The sequence below is a fragment of the Malaya genurostris genome, chromosome 2 (genome assembly GCF_030247185.1).
Source record: "Malaya genurostris strain Urasoe2022 chromosome 2, Malgen_1.1, whole genome shotgun sequence".
Lineage (NCBI taxonomy): Eukaryota > Metazoa > Arthropoda > Insecta > Diptera > Culicidae > Malaya > Malaya genurostris.
The window spans coordinates 298,061,406-298,089,359 of NC_080571.1; the positions used below are offsets into that span (position 1 = coordinate 298,061,406).

Sequence of the window (27,954 nt, forward strand, 5' to 3'; positions counted from 1 at the left end):
TACTGTCAATATATCTTACACGTTTCAATTTATTAGATTTAATTTGTTTCCGCATGGTCGCAATTTTATTTTGCCCACGTCGAAGCATGCAACGCTCCGAACGGACATGTGTGTTCTTGAATATTGCCTAAATAACGACTGAAATTTTATAGTACACTCCAAACACGTCGGAAGCTTTAGGAGCTTGTTGGAGTGAACTATAGAACTTGCCTAGTTATGAGAGAATATAAAAGGCGTAATCGCATTTACCCCGATCGCACCTGCCGTGTGACCTTGTTTTGACTATTTTAGCTTCCCAGTTTGCTAATTTTCGTTGAAACACTTGTTCTCCTCGTACGGGACACGATTAAAGTTCACATTTTTTTAATAGAACATACTATCTGACTACTATTTCTCATAAACAACATTGGTTTCATGAACGACGTCACTCGCCGGCAAACTATCACCGAAGTGCTTTGACATTATTACGATTTTAATTTCTGGGCAATTCATTGATTATTCAAAATCAGTCATTAGTCGAACAATCCTCGGGAATACCAAAGCTACTAGAAAGTACGAAAACGATGCATCTCTATCATAAATGGTTTAGTAAAAGATCCACAGAAGTTAAATTTCCCAAAAAAAAATATTGTACTTCGAAATGTGAAACAGTGATAACAAACTGAACAGTAACCAGAAAGAAATATGAAGATAGATGATTTCAGCAACAATAAACAACAATGCTACTTTTTTTTGCTTCAATGTGTTAATGTGTTTGCTTCTTTTTTCCAAACAGTTGCATATTCGGAGGATCGCACTCTCGATCTATTCTTCGAACTGTAGTTTGACAATCTTGGAAAGTGACGCTTCATCATTTTTATGTAGGACTTTTGTATGTTTCTTATAATGCATTTTCGTTAGTCGCTTTACACTAGATAGGGTTGTTTTTTTGTTTGTTCTGCTGTTATACGGACTTGTATCCTATGTTTGGGGTTAACAAAATCGCGGAATTGTGCGACACATTACTATAGGATCTCTTCATAGCACACGAGTAAACAGGAGCTAGGAGCCATCCCGTGCGTTAGTTGATGTATAGGCGTCATTCGGTTACTGGATGTTTCTAATTTTTTTTTAACTGAACATTGTCACCGCAATTTCTCACTCACTATATGACATTCTCTATTTATAGATTTCATTTGTCCCGTTCAATTGCTTCCTATACTTTAGTAGTTTAGTAGTGGCTGTCCATTATTCATTCATTCAAAGTTAATTGCAATTTGTTCCTTTAGTTAATAAAATATTTAAATTTCTTTAAAAATGTTTTTATTATAATTAGCTTTATAATAACTGTAATTCTTTTCTTGTTGGCAGCGGCGATTAAGATTTTTTTAATGTTAAAGTTCCTAAATGATGTCCCAAAATGCATGCGAATTACGTTTTGATGCTTTTTCATTAGTTTTACTCTTTTAAATGCTTAGGTTTTTACAGTTCGCACATCTATACTTGCTCGTTCTCAATTTTTGAATGTTTTACTATCCAAATATTTGCACAGCGGACGACCGAGGACAGGTTCGTTTAACCCCTTTTATCCAATTGCTGAACGTTTTACTTGTTTTCTTCTTCCTGTTTTTATTATTAGTAAATATTTACTTACACATTTAACAACTAGATGTCAGATGAGTTCCAAATTCATTCTTTTCTGATAAATGTTCGGCCACTGCAAATAGTAAACACGATTATTTGTTTGTATGTACAATAGAAATCATCATTCATGGCGGCGGTCATACTTACGTGATAGTTTTCTTCTCTGTATTTTTCGGCTCGGGACGAGCACGGTTGAGCACCTTCAGAAAATCCGACGTCTTTGCCCGCATCCTGGAGTGAATGTACGCTTTCGAACACTGTAGGAGTAGATATGATAGTAAATTATGAAAAAAAAACTCTATGCCAACAAAATGATTTTTTTTAATTAGTATCATTTCTATTCACAAATTTCAATTTCACGGTGTCCTCTCCAACATTTTTATAAAAAATATTTAGTTTCATTTTTCAGGAATTTAAAATACACTCCACCCAGATAAACACCGCAATCTGAGGGACTGATGATTGCATCTAATAGATTGCATTACACAAAAAAAATTCGATTATTTTCTGGACGTATCTATTGTTCTCCCAACGTTATATATATTAACTCTTAAACGCCTTAACGTATCAACATACTTCTTCCGGAAAAATGATAGTATCAAATTAGTTCTACAAGTGTTCCATACATTGTTTTTCGAGAAATGAGACACACAAAAACTACAGCCGAAAATAGATTTGTTGTAAGTCAAAGCACTTCCTGAAACCCAAAAAAAATCCTTAGTTTGTTAAAATGAGTAGAATTTATTTATTCGAAACAAAGCTCATTGTGCGTCGTTTTCCGGTTTTTACAGGCTATTCGGTACACAAGTTGATGAAAAAGAAAGGCCAGTGTCATAGGCGTCTCGGCACGATGTGGATAAAAAAATTTGCATTTTACTAACTTGCACCAACTTGTTGGAATGGTTGTCGAGATTATGAAAATTTCTGTTCATAGATTTATCATGGCCAACTAGTTCAAAATAATCATATTACACAGTATCTCTAATCCTCAGTTGCTCAAATTCAATTGAAATAGTTATTTTGGTAATAAATAATTAAAATTGTTCTGCAATCTATTTTCGGCTGTAGTTTTTGTGTGTCTCATTTCTCGGAAGGACAATGTATGGAACACTTGTAGAACTAACTTGATACTATTATTCTGCTGAAGACGTTTAAGAGTTATGCAATGTTTTTGAGTTTTTTTAAGGTATTTTTAAAATAATTTTAATAAGTTAAAAAAATAACACCCTCCCAATTTTCTGTTAAATTTTTACTTATATTATGACCTTTCAGGAACCGCATAGGATACATTTTTATCGATCTGGCATCTAATGAACATTGATATTTGAAGCTTGACTAGTTTTTGATGAAAAAATAATCATAACTTTTTACTGGTAGCGCATATGAAAAAGCTTGGTTGATAAACATTGTGCGCAATGATTAGTACAACAACTCTTCTGAAGATAACTTTTCCGTAGAACGTTTCACAAAAAAGTTAGAACAGAAAAAGTGAATTTTCAGGAGCCATCCTACTTTTATTCGGAAAAATTGATGTAACTCAATTGAATGAAAAGCTAGAGAGGTGCTTTTTTCAGCAGCTTTCAAACTAAAATCTCCTACAACTTTATTGTACAACAAAATCATTTTTGAGTTCAATTAAGAAAGTTAGATTTCAGATTTCAATCTAAATGAGGACCATCCTAGTAATATTTTTCATCAAAAGGAGCGCCATTTGATTACAAACAACTTTTGTGAAGACACCAACTACAAGAAACTAATATTTAATAGTGAAAATATTTTTGTTACGCTAAATTCCCGTTTCGGACCATAGTGCAATGGTATGCAACAATACATTCCCGTTTTTTAAAAATTAGTCTTGAGTCAAAACAAATAACTTGTCATACTAAAGATGTGTGTGTAGTTTCATCGAAATTGTCATCTTTTCTACTGGTAACTTCTAATGTCCCAGTTTCCACCCTAACTGCTGTCAAACCGTTTGTTTCAAGCTAGTTTCGAACCTAGTTTCAACGTTGTTGAACTGAAAATCGAGTTAGTTTCGAACCTGGTTTTGCTCAAACCTCCGTTGCTAAGTTTCGTGGAAAGCCTTTTGTTTGATGAAACTACCCTGCGTCAGTTTCAGTTTTCTCAAGCGAAAACGACACAAAATTGTTCTGAATCAACACATATTGTTACTATCACTTCTCGTTGCTCAGGATTTGTAAAGAGGATGACAAATCATTTCTTATACTGGCTACTGCTAGAAATCCCTTTACTGTTCACTCGTTCGTTTAACCCTAGGGTATAGCTTGGTCGATTGGAACGTAGATTCATTTGCTTCACTCGTTAACGTTAACCGTGGAATAATCTTTAACCAATTACCAAGCTACGAAGGTCGCGGGTTACTAATTAGTCTCGTAAAGCTACAAGTACGATGGGAAAACGCACGTATGTGATTCGGCCTTTCGAGGTACTCCCGATTTCATAATAGCTGATATTTGTCACGGGTTGGCGGTTCATTGCATAGGGGTGAACAAACCAGTTGTCTTATGTTCGAGCCCCGACCTGGAAGGATTCTTAGTGTCAGTAGGATCATAGCACCAGCCACGCAACGGTTCTATACACCATGAATCGGCTGCAAAGTCTGTTGAAACAGAAGGTCAAATTTCACATAAGAAATGTAATACTAAGACTTTGATTTGCTTTGGTGTTTTAAACGATAAGATTGACAGTCCCGCTTTACCCAACGAAGGTAACATCAATGTCCGACCACGTGCTCTCCGTAACAATGCTTTCCTTCGATTAGTTTTACGACGTACCAACAACGGAGCGAACAATGGTGTTTTTGGTTTATCGACCTAGTTTCACCTGGATTTGCATTTCATCCACCGTGCGGTCCAATTGAAAACTAATATACTAAACAATATTAGAAACTATCGCCAGGACCATACTGTGTATGTTGATCTTTAGTATAAATGTTAAAATATACATATAACAGAACGCATTTTCGCAATAAATTCTGATGAGTCTTGTCTCATTAGAAGTTGAAATTCTAAGAATTCGAGATAAGAATCAAAGCGAGATACAGTTTTTTAGGAACCCTGTTATTATACGCTGGTAGTTTATAGTCAAAATTGAAATCTCAAACAATAAAAGGAGCTGCTAGGATTCTGAGTCCATCCAGATTAATGCCAGAGGTACGCCTAGAGCAAAATGTCAGTCTACAAGTCCAGGCTTATTATTATTATTATTATTAATATCATTTATTTCACCCCGGCTTTAACCTTTTGGTCGTTCACCGTGGCCAGTCCAGGCTGGGAATAAACTAACCAGAGAGGTCTGTTTTATTTGTACTGTTCTCGTGAGATTGTTTCCTTTTTCTAGGCAACCGTTGGATTGCGCTGTGTAAGTGGTACTTCACAGTTCACAACATTGAACCAATAACATTCTGTTGCAACAGACTTGACAGTCAATTGTTAGTGGCAAGGCTGGTGCACCTATTGACAGTATGAATTCTTATCTTATCACAAATTTCACGATAATACGGACCACATGACTCATATGAGTGTAGCCAAAACTCAATTTTTCTATGCTGACATCATGCCGACAATTCCCCCCAAAAATATAACGGTTCAATATTGCACTTACCTTGATGTGATAGTGCAAATAATCACGGAACATGTGGATTAAATTGATCGTGTTATCACGGGTTTCCTTGGATGTATGCCTTGGGAACAATACTACAAGAAAATAAATGGTCAGAAAACGATCGACGGAAACGAACCGAGAACATACCGAACGTAACGTATCCGATGTTTTCGCCAACCCTTGCACCAGTGTTCGCTAGCTCCAGTGGAGGTTCCCGATGCGAGAACAGCACTTGAGGCGCCGTGTGTGATGCTCTTCTGCCTTCCCGCAGTTCCTGCATGAACACCTTGCCTAACACTACATCGTCCTCATCCCGGAATATCGTACTAAAGACGACGGTTACCCGGTCCGATTTCGCTTCCACGTACCTAGAATAGTTAAATATAGATATTAGTTACATCCTTTACGCATATCCCAGAACATGACAGTACATCGTCTCGTCGTTCCTGTAATTGATCACCGCTCGTTTTTGTCCTTCCACTTCGCCCTGCGTCTGAAAGTCGAAGTATTTCTCAAACACGGAAGCAAAGCAATTCCGTTTCAGCAAGCCAATCTTTCGTACAGTTTCCTCCCAGTTGTCAGAAATGTTCTCGAGGTCAACCAGTACCGAAACGTTGTAGCCGTCTTCGGGTGTGATAAGCAGGTCTCCATACTCTCGTTTTAGTAGTTCGTCTGCTCCGTGTTCTTGCAGTTGTTTGTAGAACTTCAACGATATACTTATCTGCGAAATTGTAAATCAGAAAAATGAGCATTATTTCATTTCGCTTTCATTCACTTGCTTATGTGATGCTGGCCGAAATGTCACTGACCTACAGCGATCGGTATAAATGAGCAAATCATCGAGTGTATTATTCTGCTCCTCTACCGACCGACGAGGTGTAGGCCAATTGTTTGATTGAGTGGTAATGCGATGATTGCGGTATTGCTAGGGGGAAGTCACAGTTAAAACGAAATACTTACTCTCACTTTAGTTTTGTCTCCGTTGATGTTGGAGATGTGAAACAGCACACCGTCAAAGTCTGCCACAGTGACATCGATGGATTCCGCTTTGTTGCTGAAAGGCAAAAAAAAATCATGAGTACCTAAGCATAAGGGCAGACCTTTGTATGATAATGCAATTGTAAAACATCAACACAGATTGTGTAGCGCCTCAGCGTCAGTTGGGGGTTGATGATTTATTCAAATGTGCAGTGAGAGATGACTCATCAGCACCGTCGATGGGTATGGTGACCACGTGTGTTGGAAGAGAATTTCTGTGTAAATGATGCAAGCACCAGCAAGTTTATAAATATTATTGTCAATAGAAGGTAGCATGTATTGTATGTTTTTTTTATTTCAAGCACAAAAGGATAAGGATGAGCTTCGACAAAGTACGTATCGTATTCGAGCAAATGAGCACGGGTGGTGCTATCCCACTATAATTAATTACCTACCGCAGGTGTCAATTATGTGAAAAAGCGAACAATAAAGAGGACTCGATCGATGGTCCTCCATTGACGAAGCTTGGTGCTGATTCAGCGATTCGTTCAAGAAACAAGAGTACACGAGTGATGATGAAATCATGCGTCTCTAGTGGGTTCAATGGATTTCACAGGATGTCAATTTTTTTTTTCAGAATAATTTTTGAAAAGAGTTTGCGTTAAATTTTGACACAAATTAATTCAGATTGATTTGTGTAGGGACTTTTGTCGTGAATACGACTTACTTTACTATGGGGTGCCTTTTCAAAATTTACCCTCTGAGAGAGTGATAACAGTTCGGCTGAAAAGTTCGTATCGTTTAATAGAAACACACATTTTTTTGCCTAAATTCGTTTTTATTATTCAACATAATTGCCATCAGAGGCGATACAGCGATTATAGCGATCTTCCAACTTTTCGATACCATTTTTGTAGTACGATTTGTCCTTTACCTCAAAATAGGCCTCAGTTTCAGCGATTACCTCTTCATTGCTTCTAAATTTTTTACCAGCGAGCATTCTCTTGAGGTCTGAGAACAGGAAAAAGTCACTGGGGGCTAAATCTGGAGAATACGGTGGATGAGGGAGCAATTCGAAGCCCAATTCGTTCAATTTCAGCATGGTTTTCATCGACTTGTGACACGGTGCATTGTCTTGATGAAACAAAACTTTTTTCTTCTTTAAATGAGGCCGTTTTTTTGAAATTTCGTCCTTCAAACGCTCTAATAACGCTATATAATAGTCACTGTTGATGGTTTTTCCCTTTTCAAGGTAGTCGATGAAAATTATACCATGCGAATCCCAAAATACAGACGCCATAACCTTACCGGCCGATTGTTGAGTCTTTCCACGCTTTGGGTTCGGTTCATCGCGTTCAGTCCACTCAGCTGACTGTCGATTGAACTCCGGAGTGAAGTGATGGAGCCATGTTTCGTCCATTGTTATATATCGACGAAAAAAATCGGTTTTATTTCAACATAACAGCTCCAAACACTGCTCAGAATCATCAATACGTTGTTGTTTTTGATCGATTGTGAGCTCACGCGGCACCCATTTTGCACAAAGCTTTCTCATATCCAAATATTCGTGAATAATATATGGATTTTATTCTAGTGGCGCCCTCTCATAGAAACGATACGAACTTTTCAGCCGATCTGTTAAGTTTTTGATCGCGAATATCTCTTGTTGTATCTAACGAATCAACATAGTTTTTGCTACACGCCATCGGAAATATGATCACAATTATATGATAAAATTATCAGTTGTGTGACATAATCTCAAATAATTCAAAATTAAACTTTTCTGGAATGTTTGGTATAAACGAGTATCAAAGGGGATAATCTATAAGGCGCGTTTGCCTTGCTCGTATTTTTAAAGCTCATAGCTCAGTGATCTGTGAAAGGATTTATATAATCTAACTACCAATAGAATCGAATTTTTTCAACTTAAGCGTGTATAAAAAAAGCATTGAAGTATTTCAATAGTACACTATTGAAAAACCTGTCTCATTTGACCCATGTCAACACCAGCCAATCAGTACGCGTTCTGAGGAAGAGAACAAAATATCTGCTGCTGTACAACAAATCGTTCGAGAAAAATGTTCCGAAAAGTGGTGAATATCGTAGTGAGTTCCTCAATTTGGTCCTTCTGAATGCTAGAAACGAATCCCTACAGCATATTGATAGTTTCTTTCAATAAATTATGCAAATTCGAAATGAAATAATCGACATTAAAATTCTGTATGCGGCTTTTATATAGCCGTTAGGACCGCCCATTAGTGAAAAAGCTACAAACGAAATCACGTAAAAAGAAAGCTCCTAACAAAAATTGGATCAGTTTGGATTCTATCGCCACTGCGAGCAGATGTATTTTGTGTCGTTTGCAAAGCTAGTTTCGCTTCCGACAAGAGCGATTACGTCACAGCTGTCAGTCATTTGCACTGGTGAAAAAACAATGGTGGAGAGCATTACACTAAATCAGCCGTTCTAATGGCTCAAAAGTTTTCTAAAGAACTATTAGGATTTGTTGTTCGCAAATCAAAGGTAAATATCCTCAGTTTAGTGAAAATCTAGAACAGTTTGGTTAGATTTGTGCACTTTTCGCTGTGTGAAATTCACAGTAATCGAGATCAAGTGAAGCTTTCTTTGTTTTTGCGAAAAATGTTCCAGAGTTTAATGTCGTAGAGAATTACGCAATTTGACCCTTCTGAATGCTAGAAACGAATCCCTATAGCATATTGATAGTTTCGTTCAATAAATTAAGCCTATTGTATCATTGATCAACCCAGCGAATTAATGTTTTCTTCATTGGAAGATTATAATCGGTTGTAAACGCTACACCTACACCAACCATATCAGTATCGCACCCACGTACAACAGTTCAGCCTGGAATTAGATAACGGAAGTCAGCGGCATCCACCGGAATTCGAATTCAACTCATCACTCTCCATCACAAACGCTTTCATAAAAGGTTCTTTTCAGAGCCACCATTATTTTATTATAGGAACTATTCTGGTTATTTCATAATATTTGTGTTTCAGAATGTTAAATGTAACTAATCTGTACTTCAGTTTAGGTGCATCGTTTCAAATTAAGGAACATGTCAGTTGTTTTCGTATTCACGACATCCAGTTATGTCTCTGACATTGCCCACCCGCCTTTTTTTCTTTACTTACTAAACCGTTCCTATTTTTTGCGTACTAACATATTTTGCACCGGGCGCTAATTATCCTAGGTAAGCCACTACGGATAAAATAAACAGGGAAAGTTATCCTAGGTAAGCCACTACGGATAAATACACAGAGACATTTTTTGAATCCGTTGAGCTGAATGAAATGGTAAGATTTTCCAGGGAGGGAAGTCAATCGCGAATTTCAAATTTTCGACCCAAATTACCTCTGTTTCAAAGTATTTCGTACTGAGCTTTCTTCGTTCCATCTGGAAGTGTAAGTGAAAATTTCAGATCGATGGTACAACAAATTGTCATATGTTTAATTGTGGTAAATCACATGCAATTCCCATAATTTCTGCAGTTCTTCTGTTAGTTAATAAACGAGAGGTGCCTTGGTCATGTCGTCCCACTTTTTAAAAAGAGGAATGTTCACAATTTCAATGCAATGATGAACGAATAAACAAGATATCGATCTATTTTTTTAATATGGTTCTAAATGGAAGGCATCTGTTGTGGAGTAACCGAAAAATAACCAGAAAATGCGAGTTCCAGCCAGTTTTATTTCCAAATAGCCCAACTATTTTATCTTCTATGAGAAATCCTTCTACAATTGATCTAGTTCTAGTAGATCAAAGTCACATCAAATCATCTACCTATAACATTCAGGATGTCAAATGAAGCAATGATTAATTTAATTAATTCTACATTCTAGAATATAGATCCTATACCGAATGCAATGTGAAACAAATTTTCTAAATCATTGCATGATTTGAGTTTTATAAATTTAATTCCAGGGTGGCAAGTGAATTGCCGATTTCAATTTCCCATTTTTTCCTTATTTTCTCGGTTTGCGAGATAAAAATTCCCGTTTTTTTAGAATAGTCCCAAATCACCTCTGTATAAATGGTTGTAATTTGTTTGCAAACACGTTTGTTCAATGAACGAAACCCACAGAATAATTTTCTTGCTTTGATTGTGGTAGAATCCATAAGTTTAATTATTGACAATGTCATGCCCGACAAAAAAATTTAAAGTCTCATCTCAAAATAAAAATTTCATCCAGGAGTGCAGGACAGTCTATTTTGTTGTTGAATATGATGGTGATCAACATAACACGGGATAGATCACATCGAATGCTCAATAATCCACGGCTTTCGTAGCTAGACAGATCGTAAGAGTTATTCCAAGGTAGCAGTCGAACAGCAAATCGAACGAACCTGCACTGTACTGATTCTATTCGGTGGGCGTGTTAAAGTAATATGGGTACATAGGCAGTAAAGCTTGCTTCAGATAGAATTGGAACAAAGACAATTGCCTGTATTTCAGTTATTTATGATTAAATTCAAGATCTTTTTTTATACAAATGTAGCGTTTTCTTCACACTTTTAAGACAAAATACGGATAAAATTATTCGTCACGGTTTCGAAGGAATTCTCGAATTTTTCCTGTAACACGGCTCATTAGGCGGCGCACACCTCCTGCGTCCATCGTTTTAGCTATCTTATTCCACCAGGTCGTCATCTGATTGATGTCTTTGGTAACCTTTTTCTTTGCCTAGAGTCTTTTCTTCATTCTTGAACGACAGCTTGCCAAATCTAGCCAAAACATTCCGGGATGGTCGTGGGATCGAATGAATTCGTTTTTGGAGACACTCTTTTTGGTATAGTTCCGATTTCATTGGCTTATTTGTAATGAAAACTTTCGTTTTTTGCCACAGCTGCAAATGCCCTGCCAAAACATAAATTTTCTTACAAATTTGGCTGGAACATCCCCCCGAGCCGTTGCCAAGTAAAATTTTTGACCTGGGATTTGCCCTGGTCATATAGTTTCCGAGCACGAATTTTGATCACACTATTCTGTTTTATGGTCCGATTTGGCTGTTTGCTAGCTCGATACGATTTGTTTTCTTCCCGGAGTCGAGTTCTCCTCACGGTACTATGGGCAGCACCGAATTTTCTGGCCAAATCACGGTCCGACAGATTAGGATTCCTCTTAATCGTCTTCAAAATTTTATCACGCAGTTTTCGGTCGACAGTTCCACTCCGACGATTGGCTCGAGGCTTCCGAATCGTCGTCAATGGTATCTCTGGTATTTCTGGACAATTTCAGCTGTTTAGCTAGCCTAGATGCAGACCACAATGGATTTTCCAAATAACTGTGCACAATTTTTTCCCCCCTTTCGGCTTCTATGTTGATTGTTTACAAAATACAGTCGATTTGCGGAATGTCCGTGAAGCTGACAAAATTCCCGACACATGGGCGCCAAGAACTTCCAAATTCGTCCACCAGGAGCGCCACTATATGAGCAAAAGTTTGTTCCAATTCTAAATGAAGCAAGCTTTAGTTGCATCTTATAGGAACTTTTTTGCGTGTGAACGTGATAATTGAGTCTTTGTCAATGTTCAAAGTCATTCGATTCATCTTACACCACTTTGAAAAAATTTCAAGTTGGTGTTCATCAGCGAAAATAAGCGTGGACAATATAAATAAAGGCTCGTTAAAGTACAGGAGGAAGATCAGTGGTCCAAGACCTTGCCTTGTGGAATTCCAGATGGAACGACAAACTCTTCGAATATATTTTATCTTGATTGCTAATCGGTGAATATTAGGGTTTGAACGAATCCAACGCAACATGTTAGAATCAAAGCCCAATTTGTCCAAACTAGCGACTGTAATGGCGTGGCGAATTTTGTCAAAGACAGTGGGAAGATCTGTGTAGATAACGTCAGTTTGTAAACCGCAGGACATAGCATCCGTCACAAACGTCGTGAAAGATAAGAGATTAGTAGTCGCTTGCTCGCGTTGATGAGCAAATTAATCAAATGAAATGTACAAAAACGCACAAGATATCGATCTTATTTTTCTTAACCGGGTTTTGAATGTTTAGCATATCTAGTGGAATAACCAGTAAAATGATCAGAAAATACGAGCTCTTTATAATAAACTCTCACTGATTTCTTACCAGTTTTATTTCCAAATAGCCCCACTAGTTAATTTTCTATGAGAAATCCATCTACAATTGATTTGGATTTAGCAGATTTATGTAACATTTGAAGTGTATGGATTACTCAAACAGACTTTGATTCAGATCATCTACCAATAATATTCAGGATACAAATCTCACACTGGAAGCAATGAGAACCCTGAAATTGTTTTTGAAAATTCGGCTGATATCAATACAGCAATAGACTGTTCAAATTATTCCATGATTGAAGTTAGGAGTCTACCAGTTCCAAAAGCTAAAACTAAATTTAATTCTCTTATCATCATTTTCTCCTTCGTCGGCATCAATATCAACATTTTTGTGATCCTACTATATAATACATAGTTGAGCAAATTCATAAGAAAATTAAGTATGGATTCACTGAGCAAATCAAACCATATTCTAAAAAATATATACGGTTCTTTTCAGCTCTTCAACCAGTTTCTAATCTAAAAACCTGTTTTAATCCACCTAGTGGTGTAATGATGCCTTTCTCATATCAATCATACTATCATATATAATACTGTGGTTTTCTCAAAATAATTTTCTTCGATTCCTAAAAACAATAACCGAAATCGGTTTGTTTGACCGTCTGCTGATAAAAAACTATTAATTGGAGAAGATTTGAGGTCGATTTAGAAAACATTTTACGGTTTTTTGTCCTTTTCAGCGATGGTATACAATTTTTAACACACTTTACCCTATATTTCCGGATCCGGAAGTCGGATCCAGGTGAAATTCAGGAATCACGTATGGGGCCACAGGACCTTTCATCTGAACCTAAGTTTATGAAAGTCGGTCGCACCATCTATGAGAAAAGCTAGAAAACATATTGTCATTTTTTTTTTCACATTTTACCCCATAATTCCGGAACCGGAAGTCGGATTCAAATAATATTCAGGAATTTGTATGGAACCACAAGACCTTTCATTTGAATCTAAGTTTGTGAAAATCGGTTCAGCCATCTCCGAGAAAAGTTAGTGCAAAAAAACATTACATACACACATACGCACATACACACACAGACATTTTGCGTACTCGATGAACTGAGTCGAATGGTATATGACACTCGGCCCTCTGGGCCTCGGTTCAAAAGTCGGTTTTCACAGTGATTGCATAACCTTTCTATATGAGAAAGGCAAAAAGGCAAATAAATACTCCTTGCAAAGGGTGGATGCAGTCAAAGTCGACAACTTCTTTAGTTTTGTGAGTCATGTTGAAATCAATATCTCACATAAATATGAGCAAAACACAAATATTGTCTCAAGATGATATTACTGAGACAAATATGAGGAAACTATGACAATCATTAAAAATGAAGACATTACTGAGATAAATTATGAAGAAGTTAGGGCAATCATTAGCAAACTTAAAAAACATGAAGGCTCCTAAGAATTTTTAATAATTTTGCAATTGTTGTTTTAACCACTCGGTTTGTTCAGAGATCTAATGACCGATTTTCTTCAACTCAAATTCTATTGAATTTCATCTTGATCCGACTTCCAGTTCCCGAGTAACGGAGAAAAATGTGCAAAAAATAAAACAAAGAATTTCTTGAAGATCGCTTCAACCAATTTTGGATATCATCGTTCCCGATTCCGAAAGCACCGAAAAAGCGATGGAAATCACTCCAATTTCTCAGAATCGGATGGACCGCCAAATTTCACAAGATTCAAATAAGAGGTATCATGTTCCCATGAGCAAATGTAGAATTTTGTCTGGATCCTACTTGCGGTTCCGCAAATACAGGGTTAAGTCTGTATGAAATTGCAACCCGTCATTTAGAGCAATAATGCAAAAAATTCATTTAGAGCGATAATGGAAAAAAATCTAAATTTGACTGAAAATTGTTTCAATTTGTAGGTTGTGTTAGTTGCTGGCCAAACGAACCGATTTCAGCTATACGAAATTCTCTTGTTTTTCTTAGAAACAGCTGAGTAGCTTTTTACAAATTTAGACTGAAATGTAAATTTTGATGGTCTCATAGACTGCCATTGACTTTTGGCGTCGTAACAACAGGGTGTGTTTAAAATTTATACTGTCATGTAGTGCTAAAATGCAATAGAAAACGAAGAATTTGTTTAAACTCGGTTCAATTTTTTTTATAAATTAGAAAGGTTATGCTAGTGTATGCTCAAACAATCTTTTTTGTTCTTATTTAAGACTCAAATAAAAGTTTTTTGCAGAATGCCTCAGCTATAAATATGAAAACATGAGTTACATGAGAAAGGCATCATAAGTTAGTTATATGAGTAAGAAGTAAGACAGTTTTTTTTGTTTAAAAATATATACAATGTACTGTATTTTTCAATAAACCTACACTCAGCGGAATTGTTACAAAATCTTTCGATCATTATTTTAACAAGAAAAAAAGCTTATAAAACGTGTACAAACTTTTCTATTTATTTGCGGGAAATTACACTAATTTGAAACAAATATCACTGATACGGTACACTGAAAGTTCATTTAGTTGCATTTAGTGTTGCTGTTTCCGATAATTTGGCAGAGAGCGGCTCGATATTTGTCTACACTGTATACAACTTCGTCATTCTGGTAAATGATGCTACAAGAACTCGCTGCCTCTCAATGCATGAACCGTGAGAGATTTTTTCTACATTTCCTCATACTCTGAGTATTTCACGGCCCTTACCAAAATAGATACAGTTTTACACTGATCGGCGCTGTGTGGAACTTACCAAGAGAGAATATCAAGTTGACAATTATCGCAAAAAATCGAATCGATGATTCGACTTGATTAATCTCATACTAGGTTGCAATATTTCAAAACCCTTGTGTGGAGCATTCAGAGACATTTTCATAGATACAACTTATACAAAAGTTATATGCACATAGTTAGATTTACTGCCCGTATAGAATCGGATCGCAAAACGAGAATGAGCGACCGGTTGTTGCTTTAGAGCAAATCCCCACGCTAACCAGTGTTGCTCAGACGGATCTTCGAGAGAAATTCGCTCTCGCACTGGTGTCCATTCTATGTTAAATTAACTATGCCGGTTTTTTGTTGCTGATATGATATCCGTCTCTCTTTGATGGCACGGATTGAATCGTGTGAAGAGTTGCTAGAGAGCGTTCTTTGATACGATAAAAGCCATTCTTGATTGCATTATTGTACGAATAAGTTCAAAGATAAAGTGTACTTAATTTGTTTTTATACAAAAGTAAACCGAATTGAATCTACATTGAAATTTCTAATAACATCAAATCAATTTTAGTTCATATGCAATAAGTATTGCATATATTATTACAATGCAATCAGTTGATCGACTCAAATCAAATACAAATTATTGTTGTTATTAGAAATAAAGTAATTCGAAACAGTCGTATTCTAGCTTGAAATAAACATTAATCATGTTAAAAAATCTATAAACAGTTCTGCTATTTTAAAGATCAATTATTTGGAACATGTTCCACACTAAACCTAATCGGAATGACTAAACTAAACACAAACTCAGTAGTTATATTGATAATTCATTTAGGGGTTAGCCTATGTTTGTGCTTAGGACACATAACCGGCTGACGTGCCGTGGTACTTCGGTACCAAATATATAAGTGTTTTGCAAATAGCATTAACTTTACGTCTGCTTAGCGGTTCAAGTTGAACTGTTAAGGTTTGCAATAAGCAGTTCAATTTGAACTGCTCTGCACTGACGAGTCTAAGACGAAACGTAAAGAACAGTATACTTAGAAGATTTCACGAAAACTTAGCTACATGCTAATGAACGATGAAACGCATGTAAAGTTTATACTTTGAGTAGCCAAATTTTTTTGGTGGCATAGTTCGCAAGAAAATTTCTGATTGGGCAAGCGATTTGCTGTTGCGGACAAAAAAGCTTTTTCTAAAATGAGCATTCAATTTTAAAGCGATGGCGAATTGACTGATACTGTGATAACAGGGAAGATTTCATCGCTAAGATCATTAACTCACCCAATTGCCTTAAATTTCACCCGATCTAGAAATATTGATCAATTATCAAGCAGCGACTGGAAAAGGAACTCGGGACCGGTTCGATCGGGAATTAGTTTGCATTCCTATTAGCAGTCGGACTAATAATGATTCAAAATGGAGACGTTGCGTTTTGTGTTGGCTAAATGAATTGTTGTTTGCACCATAAATTAACTCTGAACGAAACAGGGACCTCTAGAGATGTAGACACGGTAGAACAAAATGACCGCTGAGGTTGCGTTTCGAAGAAAGACGCTTGAAATACTATTTATATTTAATGCTCTGTATTCGCTGTACATGCATATATAATGCAGATATAAGACAAAGCTTACGTAATACTTTATGGTTACTCGGGTGTGTTCTCAAAACTACTTTTCGTTTATTACTCCGGGTATGCTTCCAGTTTTTTGAAAAAATATTTGAGTATCCATTCTAATGATATGTGTTGGGAATTTTGCGAATATTTTTTGTTGTAAATGGCGATATGATAATCATATTTTTATCAAAAAATCATTTGAAGATTCATCCTACTGAAATGTGATAATTTCAATCCTCTATCGGTCGGTGAGTCATTAAACACAATTAATTTACAGTCATTGAATCAATGTTTCACGAAATCAGGTCCAATTACAGGGTCCGCCATGTAACTTTTTTTAAAACATGCAATAAAACACAAACGGTTCATTCGATTTCATAATTTATTTTTTCATATTAAAGTACAATCCTTCCGGTTAATTGTGGAATATAATTTCATTCAAATGGCTGCCCCGGCTGGCCTTGCAGTACGCCATACTGTCGGTCCAGTTTTTTAGTACATTTTCGATTGTATGCAGCTTTATTTCAGCTATGGCTGCACGAATGTCGTCCTTCAAGGCTTGAATTGTCTCTGGCTTCTTTGGCTTGTCCACATAACACTTATATTTGACAGCTCCCCAAAGATAATAGTCTAACGGCGTCGAATCACAGCTCAAAGGCGGCCAAACGACATCCGAATTTCGACTGATAATTCGATCTTCGAAGACTGTGCGCAGAAGATCAATCGTAGCGTTGGTTGTGTGGCACGGAGCGCCGTCTTGTTGGAACCAAATGGTGTCCAAGTCTTCCTCTTCAAGTAACAGGAAGAACCAATCGCCAATCATGCCGCGGTAGCGCTCGCCATTGACCTGCCTCATTTTCGAAGGAAAATGGCCCAATGATGCCGCCAGACCAAAATCCGCACCAAACTGTCACTCTCTGAGGATGCATCGGCTTCTCCATGATAACGTGCGGGTTTTCCGTCCCCCAGATGCGACAATTTTGCTTATTAACATAGATGATTTTTTGGGAAAAATTACCATGATTTTCAAAGTGAAACTGCACTATTTTCACGCGTTCCTCAAGCGTATAAACAACCATTTTCGTTCAGCGGATAAAACTAAGTTTCTGTCAAATCAGAAGTGACATTAAGGTTACCAATGGCGGACCCTGTAAATGGGCCAAGCAGGTTATTTCAAAGAACCGTTCAGAATTTAGCAGTTCTACCAAAAGAACTAGTTCTCCTGAATCGTTCATTCGGTCTTCAGAAACTTTGAATGTTTCGGTATAAACCGTACGGGAGCAAATATTTATATTTCATTGATAACAAACTTTTTAATGGAAATGCGATCCTACTGACACTAAGAATTAGTTTCTACGGCATTTTCAAAAACTACGACCGCTTCGAAATGTACAATTATTATATTTTCAAATAGATTAGAGAACTATCGTTTTTTAACAAAGAACTGTTGTTCGCTCATTCTAATATCTAATTCGATTCTTCTAGAAGAACTAGTTTCTTTTAACCGCTCGCGAACGGGTTACCCATCTTTGATTCCAATGCAATGTCAGTTTTTGTCTTTCTACTAATCTATTCCACAATTGATCACAACAATTCAGAAGGTTCAAAGTGATATTCGGAAAGAAAATTTTGAATGTTTCGGTAAAAGGTAGTGTGGAGGCAGTTATTGTTCATTCCTAATTCATGAATAATTGTCACGATTTCTGTTACGGAATCACGCACCGCTTCCTCGGCCGTTCTCTCGACTGGACTGGCAACAGTGAATTAACAAGAAGACTATCATTTAGTATGGCGAATAAAGGAAGTGAGACCACGGTTCGAACAACGTGCGGTTAAATTATAATTTTTTCTCAACGTTATTTTGGATTTGTACAAGTAAGATTTTCGAATGTTTAATAATCAGTTGATTTATTACTATTTCACTTAACATAGTTTAGGACAGTCTCTGATTCGGAGGACGAATTGTTGCCGTTTTCTTGAGACATAAGTGAGGTTACGAAATGTAAGATAAAATGAAATCGAATTTGTTAAATAATTGAACTAATAACAATTGTAGCTTTTAGCTGCTCCAATCATCGTTGCGTGTGCGGTCTGCTTGAAAGATCCGAAAACCCTTTGTCGTAAACCACAACAACAATCTAAAAGATTTCCCTTTCGGAAAATGCCGAATCAGACGGAAATACCGGCAGGTGCTTCGGATGGTGCAATCACCGGACAAAACTGCCAAGGATGCGAACAACCAGACAACCTTTTCATGGTGCAGTGCGATAAATGCGATTGCTGGTGGCATTTTACTTGCGTGAATGTGGGCGATAGCATCAGCGAAAAGAGTTTTGTATGCCCAAAATGTTCCACGGATTCGCCGCCACTTCCTAGTGAAAAAGAGATTCTAGACGATAATGTTAGCATAACCAGTAGTTCGAGCGACTCACGAGCCAGAGCTAAGCTTAAAATGCAAAAATTAGCAGCACAAAAAGCGCTAGCCGAAAAACAGTTGGATTTGGAAAAACGAGATCAAGAAAGGCGACATCAGTTGGAAAAGATACAGCAAGATTCGGAACGTGAACGGAAACAGTTACAGATAGAAGAAGTTTTTGAAGAAGAAAAATTTCGTTTATTGGAGGAAGAATTAGAAGAAGAGAATGGCGGGAAAGGTACAAAATCCCATCAGAGCGAGTTTAATAAGACGAACGATTGGAGTGGTAGGAAGTTGCATTTTGCTGCGGCTAGTTCAACGCTGCAAGCGCCTTTAACACTGGCCGGCACCGCGAAGCAAAGTCTTAGAAGCATCAATCGACAAACGGACTCTGGAGAAGTGGAAAAGACACTAACCAGCCACCGTGATTACAATTCTCTTCTGCATGCGATGACGTCGGCAGGAATTTCTTTAAATGAGTCGGTAATTGCACGTACAGCGGGTGACTTATTGAATAGATCATCGGAAGTTCCTGAGCAACAGGGTGTTGCGCTTCCCGTTCCCGCTGGAATTGCAAACAATGTAGGCGCTAGTGGCGTCTTATTGAACCCATTCGGAGGAGTCATTGGTGAGCAGAGCGTACCTATAATAAAAAATGTTGAACCATCCCCTTTGTCTGCGATACCAACTTTATCGTCCGATACACAAGCTGGTGCGCATATCGCGAGTGGAACGCCAACTGCTCAACAATTGCATGCAAGACAAGTCATTCCACGAGAGCTACCTATTTTTTCCGGCGATCCCGAGGAATGGCCAATCTTTTATAGTGCGTTTCAGAATTCCACACGAGCCTGTGGCTATACCCATGCTGAGAATATGATACGTTTACAACGTTGTCTCAAGGGTAACGCACTGGAGGCTGTTCGGAGTCGTTTGCTGTTGCCGGCTGCTGTGCCTCTAGTTATTAACACTTTGCGAACCTTATTTGGGCGACCGGAGATTATTATATATACGTTGTTACAGAAAGTTCGTGATGCACCCTCACCGAGATCTGACAGACTGGAGAGCTTGATAGGTTTCGGTATCACGGTTCAAAATCTTTGCGATCATCTCGAGATAGCGGATCAACAGGCGCATTTAAACAATCCTACCTTGCTGCATGAGCTTGTAGGTAAATTACCGCCAAATCTTAGGTTAGATTGGGGTCTTTATAAGCAAAAGCTTCTCACGGTAGATCTGCGGACATTTGCACAATATATGAACACTTTAGTAACCGCCGCTACAGAAGTCACCTTGCATGTCGACCTAAAACATCAATCGCGTATCAAAAAGGATAAGATGTTTTCGGGGACACATCATGAAAGTGAATCCGATCCACCACCCGATGGCCATGATAGAAAAGGAACCATAAAGAAAACTGTGCCGTCCGCATCCAGTGCCGGTCCAGTATGTCTTGTATGCCGTGTTTCGGGCCACAAGGTGAAAGATTGTGTTATATTTTCTAAGCTGCCGATAGAGGAAAGGTGGAAGACTATCCAGCGCTATTTTCTCTGTCGTAATTGTCTAGGCGCCCATGGTAGACGGCCATGTAAGTCGAAAGCGAGGTGCGATACGGCCGGTTGTCAAATGAGACACCACCCCCTTTTGCACTCTAATGTAGCGGTAAGAGCGACAGAAACAAATTCATCTGCCGCAAGTGCCGTAACTAATCTCCACCTTTCTGACCGGACGACGCTATTCAAAATCATTCCAGTGACGGTGCATAATGGAAGTCGTTCACTCACGGTGCACGCGTTTCTGGATGATGGCTCATCAATGACATTGGTTAACAGAACCGTTGCTGAAGCTCTCGGGGTAGACGGTGAAGCCGTTCCGTTATGTCTTCAATGGACAGCAAACGTAACTCGATCTGAAAAGGATTCAAAAAGAGTTTCGTTTGAAATATCGGGGGTAAACTCTAAACAACGATACGTGTTATCGGACGTAAGAACAGTAAATGACCTGAGCCTTCCGAGGCAGTCTTTAAAATACGTCGATTTAGTTTGTCGATATCCTCATTTGAGTGGGTTACCCGTTCAAGATTACCATCAAATAGTGCCACAGATTCTGATTGGCAATAATCATTCCTATTTGAGTGCTAACTTGAAAATACGTGAAGGGGGTCCCCACGATCCGATCGCAGCCAAGACTAGATTAGGATGGTCAGTGTACGGTGTAGTAAAACCAGGAGTCATTAGGAACGTACATAACCTCCATATTTGTGAATGCACCGGTGAATCTCTTCACGATCTAGTTAAACAACACTTCTCGTTGGAAAATCTAGGTGTAGCAATTCTAGAGACCCCAATGTCAATCGATGATCATAGGGCTCGTCAAATTTTACAACGTACCACCAAGAGAATCGGCAACCGTTTTGAGACGGGTCTTCTTTGGCGATATGACGACTTTGAATTTCCGGACAGCTATTCTATGGCAGTGAGACGAATGGAGTGCCTAGAGCGAAGAATGGCAGCGGACTCAATATTCGCGGACGGTGTAAGAAAGCAAATAAATCAGTACATAGAAAAGGGATATATTCGTATCCCGACGCAGCAGGAACTTCTTGATGCTGATCCACGGCGTACATGGTTCCTGCCACTAGGAGTCGCATTGCACCCGAAGAAACCAAACAAAGTTAGGATATTCTGTGATGCGGCAGCCAAGGTGGACGGCATTTCGCTTAATAGTATGCTGATGAAGGGACCGGATCTATTGACCGCTCTACCGACGGTGCTCTACGGTTTTCGTCAAAGAAAAATAGCCTTTTCGGCTGATATTCAAGAGATGTTCCATCAGATACTTATTCGGAGGGAAGACCGGAACGCTCAGAGAGTACTATGGAGGGATAATCCTATACAGAAGCCTACTATATACGTCATGGACGTGGCGACGTTCGGAGCTTCATGTTCACCGTGTTCCGCTCACTTCATAAAGAACCTGAACGCATCTCAGTACTCTAAAGAATACCCGTTGGCCGCGGATGCCATCATCCGGAAACACTACGTCGACGACTATCTCGATAGCGTCGATAGTGTCGAAGAAGCAGTTGTTCGAGCACAAGAAGTACGATTCATACACTCCCGCGGAGGGTTTCATATTCGCCACTGGCTGTCCAATTCGGATGAGTTTCTACAGACGATCGGTGAGAGTAGTCCGAATAATGAGAAAACATTGGATTTTGGAACTACCAAATCAATGGAACGAGTTCTTGGCATCCTTTGGCGGCCTGAAGCAGATGTTTTTACCTACCATTCTACATCCATCGTCGTGGAAAGTCGTCCTACCAAAAGGCAGGTGTTGCGTACTGTTATGAGTTTGTTCGACCCGCTCGGTTTTCTTTCCTTCTTCCTGATTCACGGCAAAATCCTAATCCAGGATATATGGCGCGCTAAAACAGACTGGGACGAGGTTATACCAGAGAACTTGCGAGAGAGATGGCTGAAATGGACAAATTATTTCGCAATGGTAGATCAGATCGAAATTCCTCGGTGTTATTTCCCTCAGCGCGCATGCAACGATTTTAAATCACTGCAGCTGCACGTTTTTGCAGATGCAAGCGAGGGGGCGTTTGCCTGTGTGGTATATCTAAGGGCTGAGTTCGAAAACGAAATAAAATGCGCATTAGTGACCGCCAAAGCTAAGGTGGCACCACTCAAGGCTCAAAGTATTCCCAGGCTAGAATTGCAAGCAGCCACAATTGGTGTTCGACTTCAGGAGATGATTATTTCTGCACACGAGCTACCTATTACGAAAAAGATGTTCTGGACCGACTCTCGGACGGTCCTGTCATGGATTAACTCGGATCACCGAAACTATCGTCAGTTCGTGGCCGTACGGGTCGGGGAAATCCTTACCCAGACCAATACTTCCGAATGGAGATGGGTGCCATCAAAATCGAATCCCGCTGACGCCGCAACAAAGTGGGGAAAAGGACCATGCATGGCCACGGAGAGTCCATGGTTCAGAGGTCCCGATTTTCTTTATCTGCCCGAGAATCAATGGCCTGAAGAGATTGCGATGGGTTCTGGAGTATCAGAAGAACTGCGCATTTGTCTGCTTCACAACGAAAATGCAACTCAAACGTTGATAGACTGGAACCGTTTTTCTCAGTGGAACCGTCTCCAGCGAGCGATGGCTTACGCGATTCGGTACATACATAATTTGCGCCATAGTACGAAGCAAGAAGCGAGAATATCGGGGCCTCTCCGACAAGAAGAGCTAGAAAAGGCTGAATCGTCTATTTGGAGAGCGATACAGCTCGAAGCGTATCCAGATGAAATATTAATTCTTGCTCAACACCGAGAACATCCTCTGGAGAAAAGCGAATTGAAACTGGCACGTGACAGTAAACTTCGATTATTGTCACCTGTGATGGACACGCGAGGTGTGTTGCGGCTTGAAGGAAGAACCGCTTTAGCGGACTATCTTTCCTACGAGACCAAGAATCCTATTATTCTACCCGCGAATCACTCTGTCGTCAAACTTCTTATCAATTGGTACCACAGGAAATATTTGCATGGTAATAGCGAAACAGTTTTGAACGAGATAAAACAACGGTTTCACATTTCCCATCTTCGAGCAGCAGTAAGACGGCAAGTAAAAGCCTGTGTGCTCTGTCGGATAAAAGGAGCACGACCAGCAGTTCCTCGTATGGCACCGTTGCCAAAGGCGAGATTAAGATCTTTTGAACGTCCCTTTTCCTATGTGGGTGTCGATTATTTTGGGCCGATACTAGTAAAACTGGGGAGAAGCTGCGTGAAACGGTGGGTAGCCGTATTTACATGCCTTACAATACGGGCCATCCACTTAGAAGTGGTGCATACGTTGAGTACAGAATCGTGCAAGCTAGCATTCCGTCGATTCATAGCGCGACGAGGCTCGCCGTTAGAAATCTACAGCGACAACGGCACTAATTTCGTGGGAGCCAGCAACGACTTACGAAGGGAGTTGGATATCGACCAGCAGCAACTGGCCGAGACATTTACCAACACCATCACCAAATGGTTCTTCAATCCGCCTAGTGCTCCCCACATGGGAGGCTCCTGGGAGCGTATGGTGAGGTCAGTTAAAACTGCACTTGCTGCAATGTCATTCGCTAAACATCCCGACGATGAAACTTTCGTCACGGTTATCTCAGAAGCAGAGAGTATAATTAATTCCCGTCCTCTAACCTTCATTCCATTGGAAAGTCCGGAACAGGAAGCTTTGACCCCAAACCATTTCCTTTTGCTGAGTTCGAGTGGAGTCGCACAGCCGCTAAAAACATTTGGGGAACAAAGATTGGCCCTGCGTAGTAATTGGAATTTATGTCGTTCGATGGTTGATCAATTTTGGCGTAGGTGGGTGCGCGAGTACTTGCCGACAATAACTCGACGCACGAAGTGGTTCGCGGACGTGGAATCCATAAAACCGAATGACTTGGTCATTGTGGTTGATGAGTCGATCAGAAATGGATGGAAAAGAGGGCGAGTTCTCGAAGTGATTGAAGGTGCAGACGGCCGTGCAAGGCGGGCCGTAGTGCAAACTGACGGCGGAATCATGCGGCGACCGGTTGCCAAGCTGGCGCGATTAGATCTGGAGAGGTGCAAATCTGGAACCAATGTGAAACAACAGATTTACGGGTCGGGGAATGTTACGGAATCACGCACCGCTTCCTCGGCCGTTCTCTCGACTGGACTGGCAACAGTGAATTAACAAGAAGACTATCATTTAGTATGGCGAATAAAGGAAGTGAGACCACGGTTCGAACAACGTGCGGTTAAATTATAATTTTTTCTCAACGTTATTTTGGATTTGTACAAGTAAGATTTTCGAATGTTTAATAATCAGTTGATTTATTACTATTTCACTTAACATAGTTTAGGACAGTCTCTGATTCGGAGGACGAATTGTTGCCGTTTTCTTGAGACATAAGTGAGGTTACGAAATGTAAGATAAAATGAAATCGAATTTGTTAAATAATTGAACTAATAACAATTGTAGCTTTTAGCTGCTCCAATCATCGTTGCGTGTGCGGTCTGCTTGAAAGATCCGAAAACCCTTTGTCGTAAACCACAACAACAATTTCTGACAAGATAAAATTCATTATTTTTTTATTCATCAAAATGATCACGGATTTCCTTCCGTGAATGATTGAGATTAGAAAGAGCGCTGACATATGGACTAAAGGTAGGACGGCTGGTGCTAAGATTAGTTCCTGGAGTGTTACTAAGAACAACTGAATAAATAATACATTATTGAACAAGGCAGTCAAGAACTGGGGCTGGGACTAAAACCGAAACTGGAACATGGATGAGGTTGCAACGAGGATTGTGACCGGAATTAGATCCGCTATTAGGGATCATGCTGAAAATGCGGTTGAAAATAATTTTGAAATTAAAAGCTGAGATTGATAGTAATGATTCATATACCATGAATCATGAAGTATTAAAAGCAATAGACTGAACACACAGGTAAAATAATTATTTAAAAATTGCCTTTTAATTTTCGCAATTTGTTACTATCTACTACTTTAAACATAAACATTAGCAACTGTATTTGGCACAAGGTTCACGTTGCTTATGAGTTGCCACTAAAAATAAAATCGCAAAGCACAGTCTATAACCGGTGGTGAACTTTTTTATCACTTCTCCACAAGGCAAGTTGGCTCGTCAGTCCGAAGAAGCATGGAGCAAACATAAATAAATATATGTACATATCATATCACGTACAAAAATGCAGTTCTCGCCCTTTAATGGCAACCGAGCAGCCAGACCAAATCGAGCGGTTGGCGTTAGGCCAGACTAACACTTATAATGGTACTTGTTTAGAAACTCGATTGGTAAGATATCGATAGTGTCTCCATAGACACGAACGCTTGGCCTGGCGTGTATGGTTAGCAGCATTGATCGGTTTCGACATTCGCTAAAGCAAAGGCTTTTACCCGATTTATCGTAAGCTGAGTGACACAGCGAGGCAGTTTGTTTTATCTGATTTCTTATCAGAAAAATACTTGTTTGCGCAGTGAAACAAACCATTGATTGATAAGAGAACTGAAATGAAAGGGTTCCAGCGCCCGAAATATGTGCGCGTCCGCAAGTTGCCAGTCCGGCACACAAAGTAAGAAATCAGGAGAATTATCAACTGCCAAAAAATGAACGTTACAATGAGCACTTGTTACTTTATCTCGCTTGCATAATTAAATTTAGTACCGCTTGTCCGTAGAGGGCACAGACCCGCTAAGAATGAGCCATTACGACCAATAGTGGAAAAGTTGGGGATCATACATAAACAAGCCGCCCAGAGTACGAGCGACGGGTGCCGGACACTCGAAGAAGACTGAAAAAAGCAAACATTCAATTCATTTTACCCGGCTTGTCCGATGTCTGTGCAATGACTGCCTGCTCGCAATTTCGAGTTTAATGGACTGCTTTTGTTTTGGTGCAGTGCGGTCAGAACTCACTTGAACCAAGGTGTAAATTTAAAATTTATATTATTCGAGTCAATCGCACAAAACGGCTCCAGGCTGATTATGGTTGCAGTCATGAGCCAAGAAAAAAAAATAAAAATACATCGTCTACCAAACTAGTATTCTATGAAGCAGATATTAGAATGACAAATTGATGGGTAAGAATTTGAGCCTGAAATCTGTTTGTGTAAATGGAGATTCTTTTATTTTGTATTTTTTATTGTATGGTTTATGTGCCTACAACACGCATTGATTACAATATGTCCCAATTTAACATTTCGAATAAAGTATACATTTTATTCTTCGAATCTATTGATTCATCGTTCATAAAAAACTGAATGTAGATGTTTTTCGTCGTCAATAGCACAAAATATTCCTTCAAGATTCTACGAGAAAAATTTAGTTCTACAGAATAGACAGTAGTAAAGTAGTAAGTCTGGTTGTAATATATAGGCTCAATGATCATCGCTCACAGGACATATTCTAATGCTGCTGTTTGCAGTTTTTTTTCGCAAAAGGCGTATTCCTTTCCCATTCCTTTAAGTCTCAATCATCATCGTCATCATTATCATCACTTGTGTCACCGCATGGACTCCCATGGCAAGTTTGCTGGTAGACTCACATCGTACGTTGGGGGGGGGGTTCCGGAAGAATTACTCACCCAGCGATAGCATTCTTGTACTTGACAGTAAGTGTTTCCTCCACAATCCGGTTGTTGATCTCAAGCAAAATCATTTTGGATCAGTATTTTTCATTCAGCTATTCCTTCGGAAATATATGCTGGCTGTGTATGACGCTACAACGGGTAAACTCCAGCCGAACGAACACTATTACGATCGAATTATTTTTGGGGACACCGACACCAAATTGAACAGCGGAAAAAATCTGCCAAACATATAAAACATCCCAACACGCAGCGCTATTCTCCGACACGGCACTATCACACTCTTTCACACGCACTATTCAATTGGAGCAGCTCTTCTTGCTTTCCGGGGGCGGCTTGTTATGTGGAAGAAAAAACACTAGCTATCTATATCCAAAATTTCGGACCGTCCCTTGGTAGACACTCGAAGACTATTTCCGTTCGAACCACCGCACAATCATCACTCGGTTTTTCATGTAACTAAAAGAGGACTCCAGAATCTACAGATTGGTAAGTGAATTTGCTTGAAACGAATCGCAGTTGACACACTTTTTACTCCACAGCGAGGTGATTATTCTTTTTTCTTCTTTCTCTGCTAGTTGTATGATAGAAGAGGCTCCATTCATGCAGCCCCAGCCGCAGCGATGATGACTGTTCGCCGTCGTACTCGTTTTGACGGAACACAAAATGAGTGAGCTTTTCAAAAAGAGAGAGAGTGGCGAAATTTTGACGTTTCGGATAGCCAACGTTTCAAAACTGACAAAATGGCG

General features: G+C 39.2%; 2 protein-coding genes across 2 annotated transcripts; one reads left to right on the forward strand and one right to left on the reverse strand.

Annotated features, from left to right (window-relative positions):
- Positions 1–27,872, reverse strand: LOC131430703 (probable actin-related protein 2/3 complex subunit 2). The gene is made up of 7 exons (XM_058595862.1): positions 27,203–27,872; positions 6,208–6,301; positions 5,679–5,968; positions 5,395–5,615; positions 5,248–5,339; positions 1,771–1,880; positions 1–1,696 (listed from the first exon to the last, which is right to left on the reverse strand). Exons 1-7 carry the CDS (start codon positions 27,274–27,276, stop codon positions 1,669–1,671), a joined length of 909 nt encoding a protein of 302 aa, XP_058451845.1. The 5' UTR covers positions 27,277–27,872; the 3' UTR covers positions 1–1,668.
- On the forward strand, positions 20,579–25,418 carry LOC131430702 (uncharacterized). Its single transcript, XM_058595861.1, has 2 exons — positions 20,579–24,895; positions 24,953–25,418. Exon 1 carries the CDS (start codon positions 20,682–20,684, stop codon positions 24,786–24,788), a length of 4,107 nt encoding a protein of 1,368 aa, XP_058451844.1. The 5' UTR covers positions 20,579–20,681; the 3' UTR covers positions 24,789–24,895; positions 24,953–25,418.
- Positions 27,873–27,954: the final 82 nt, after the last annotated feature.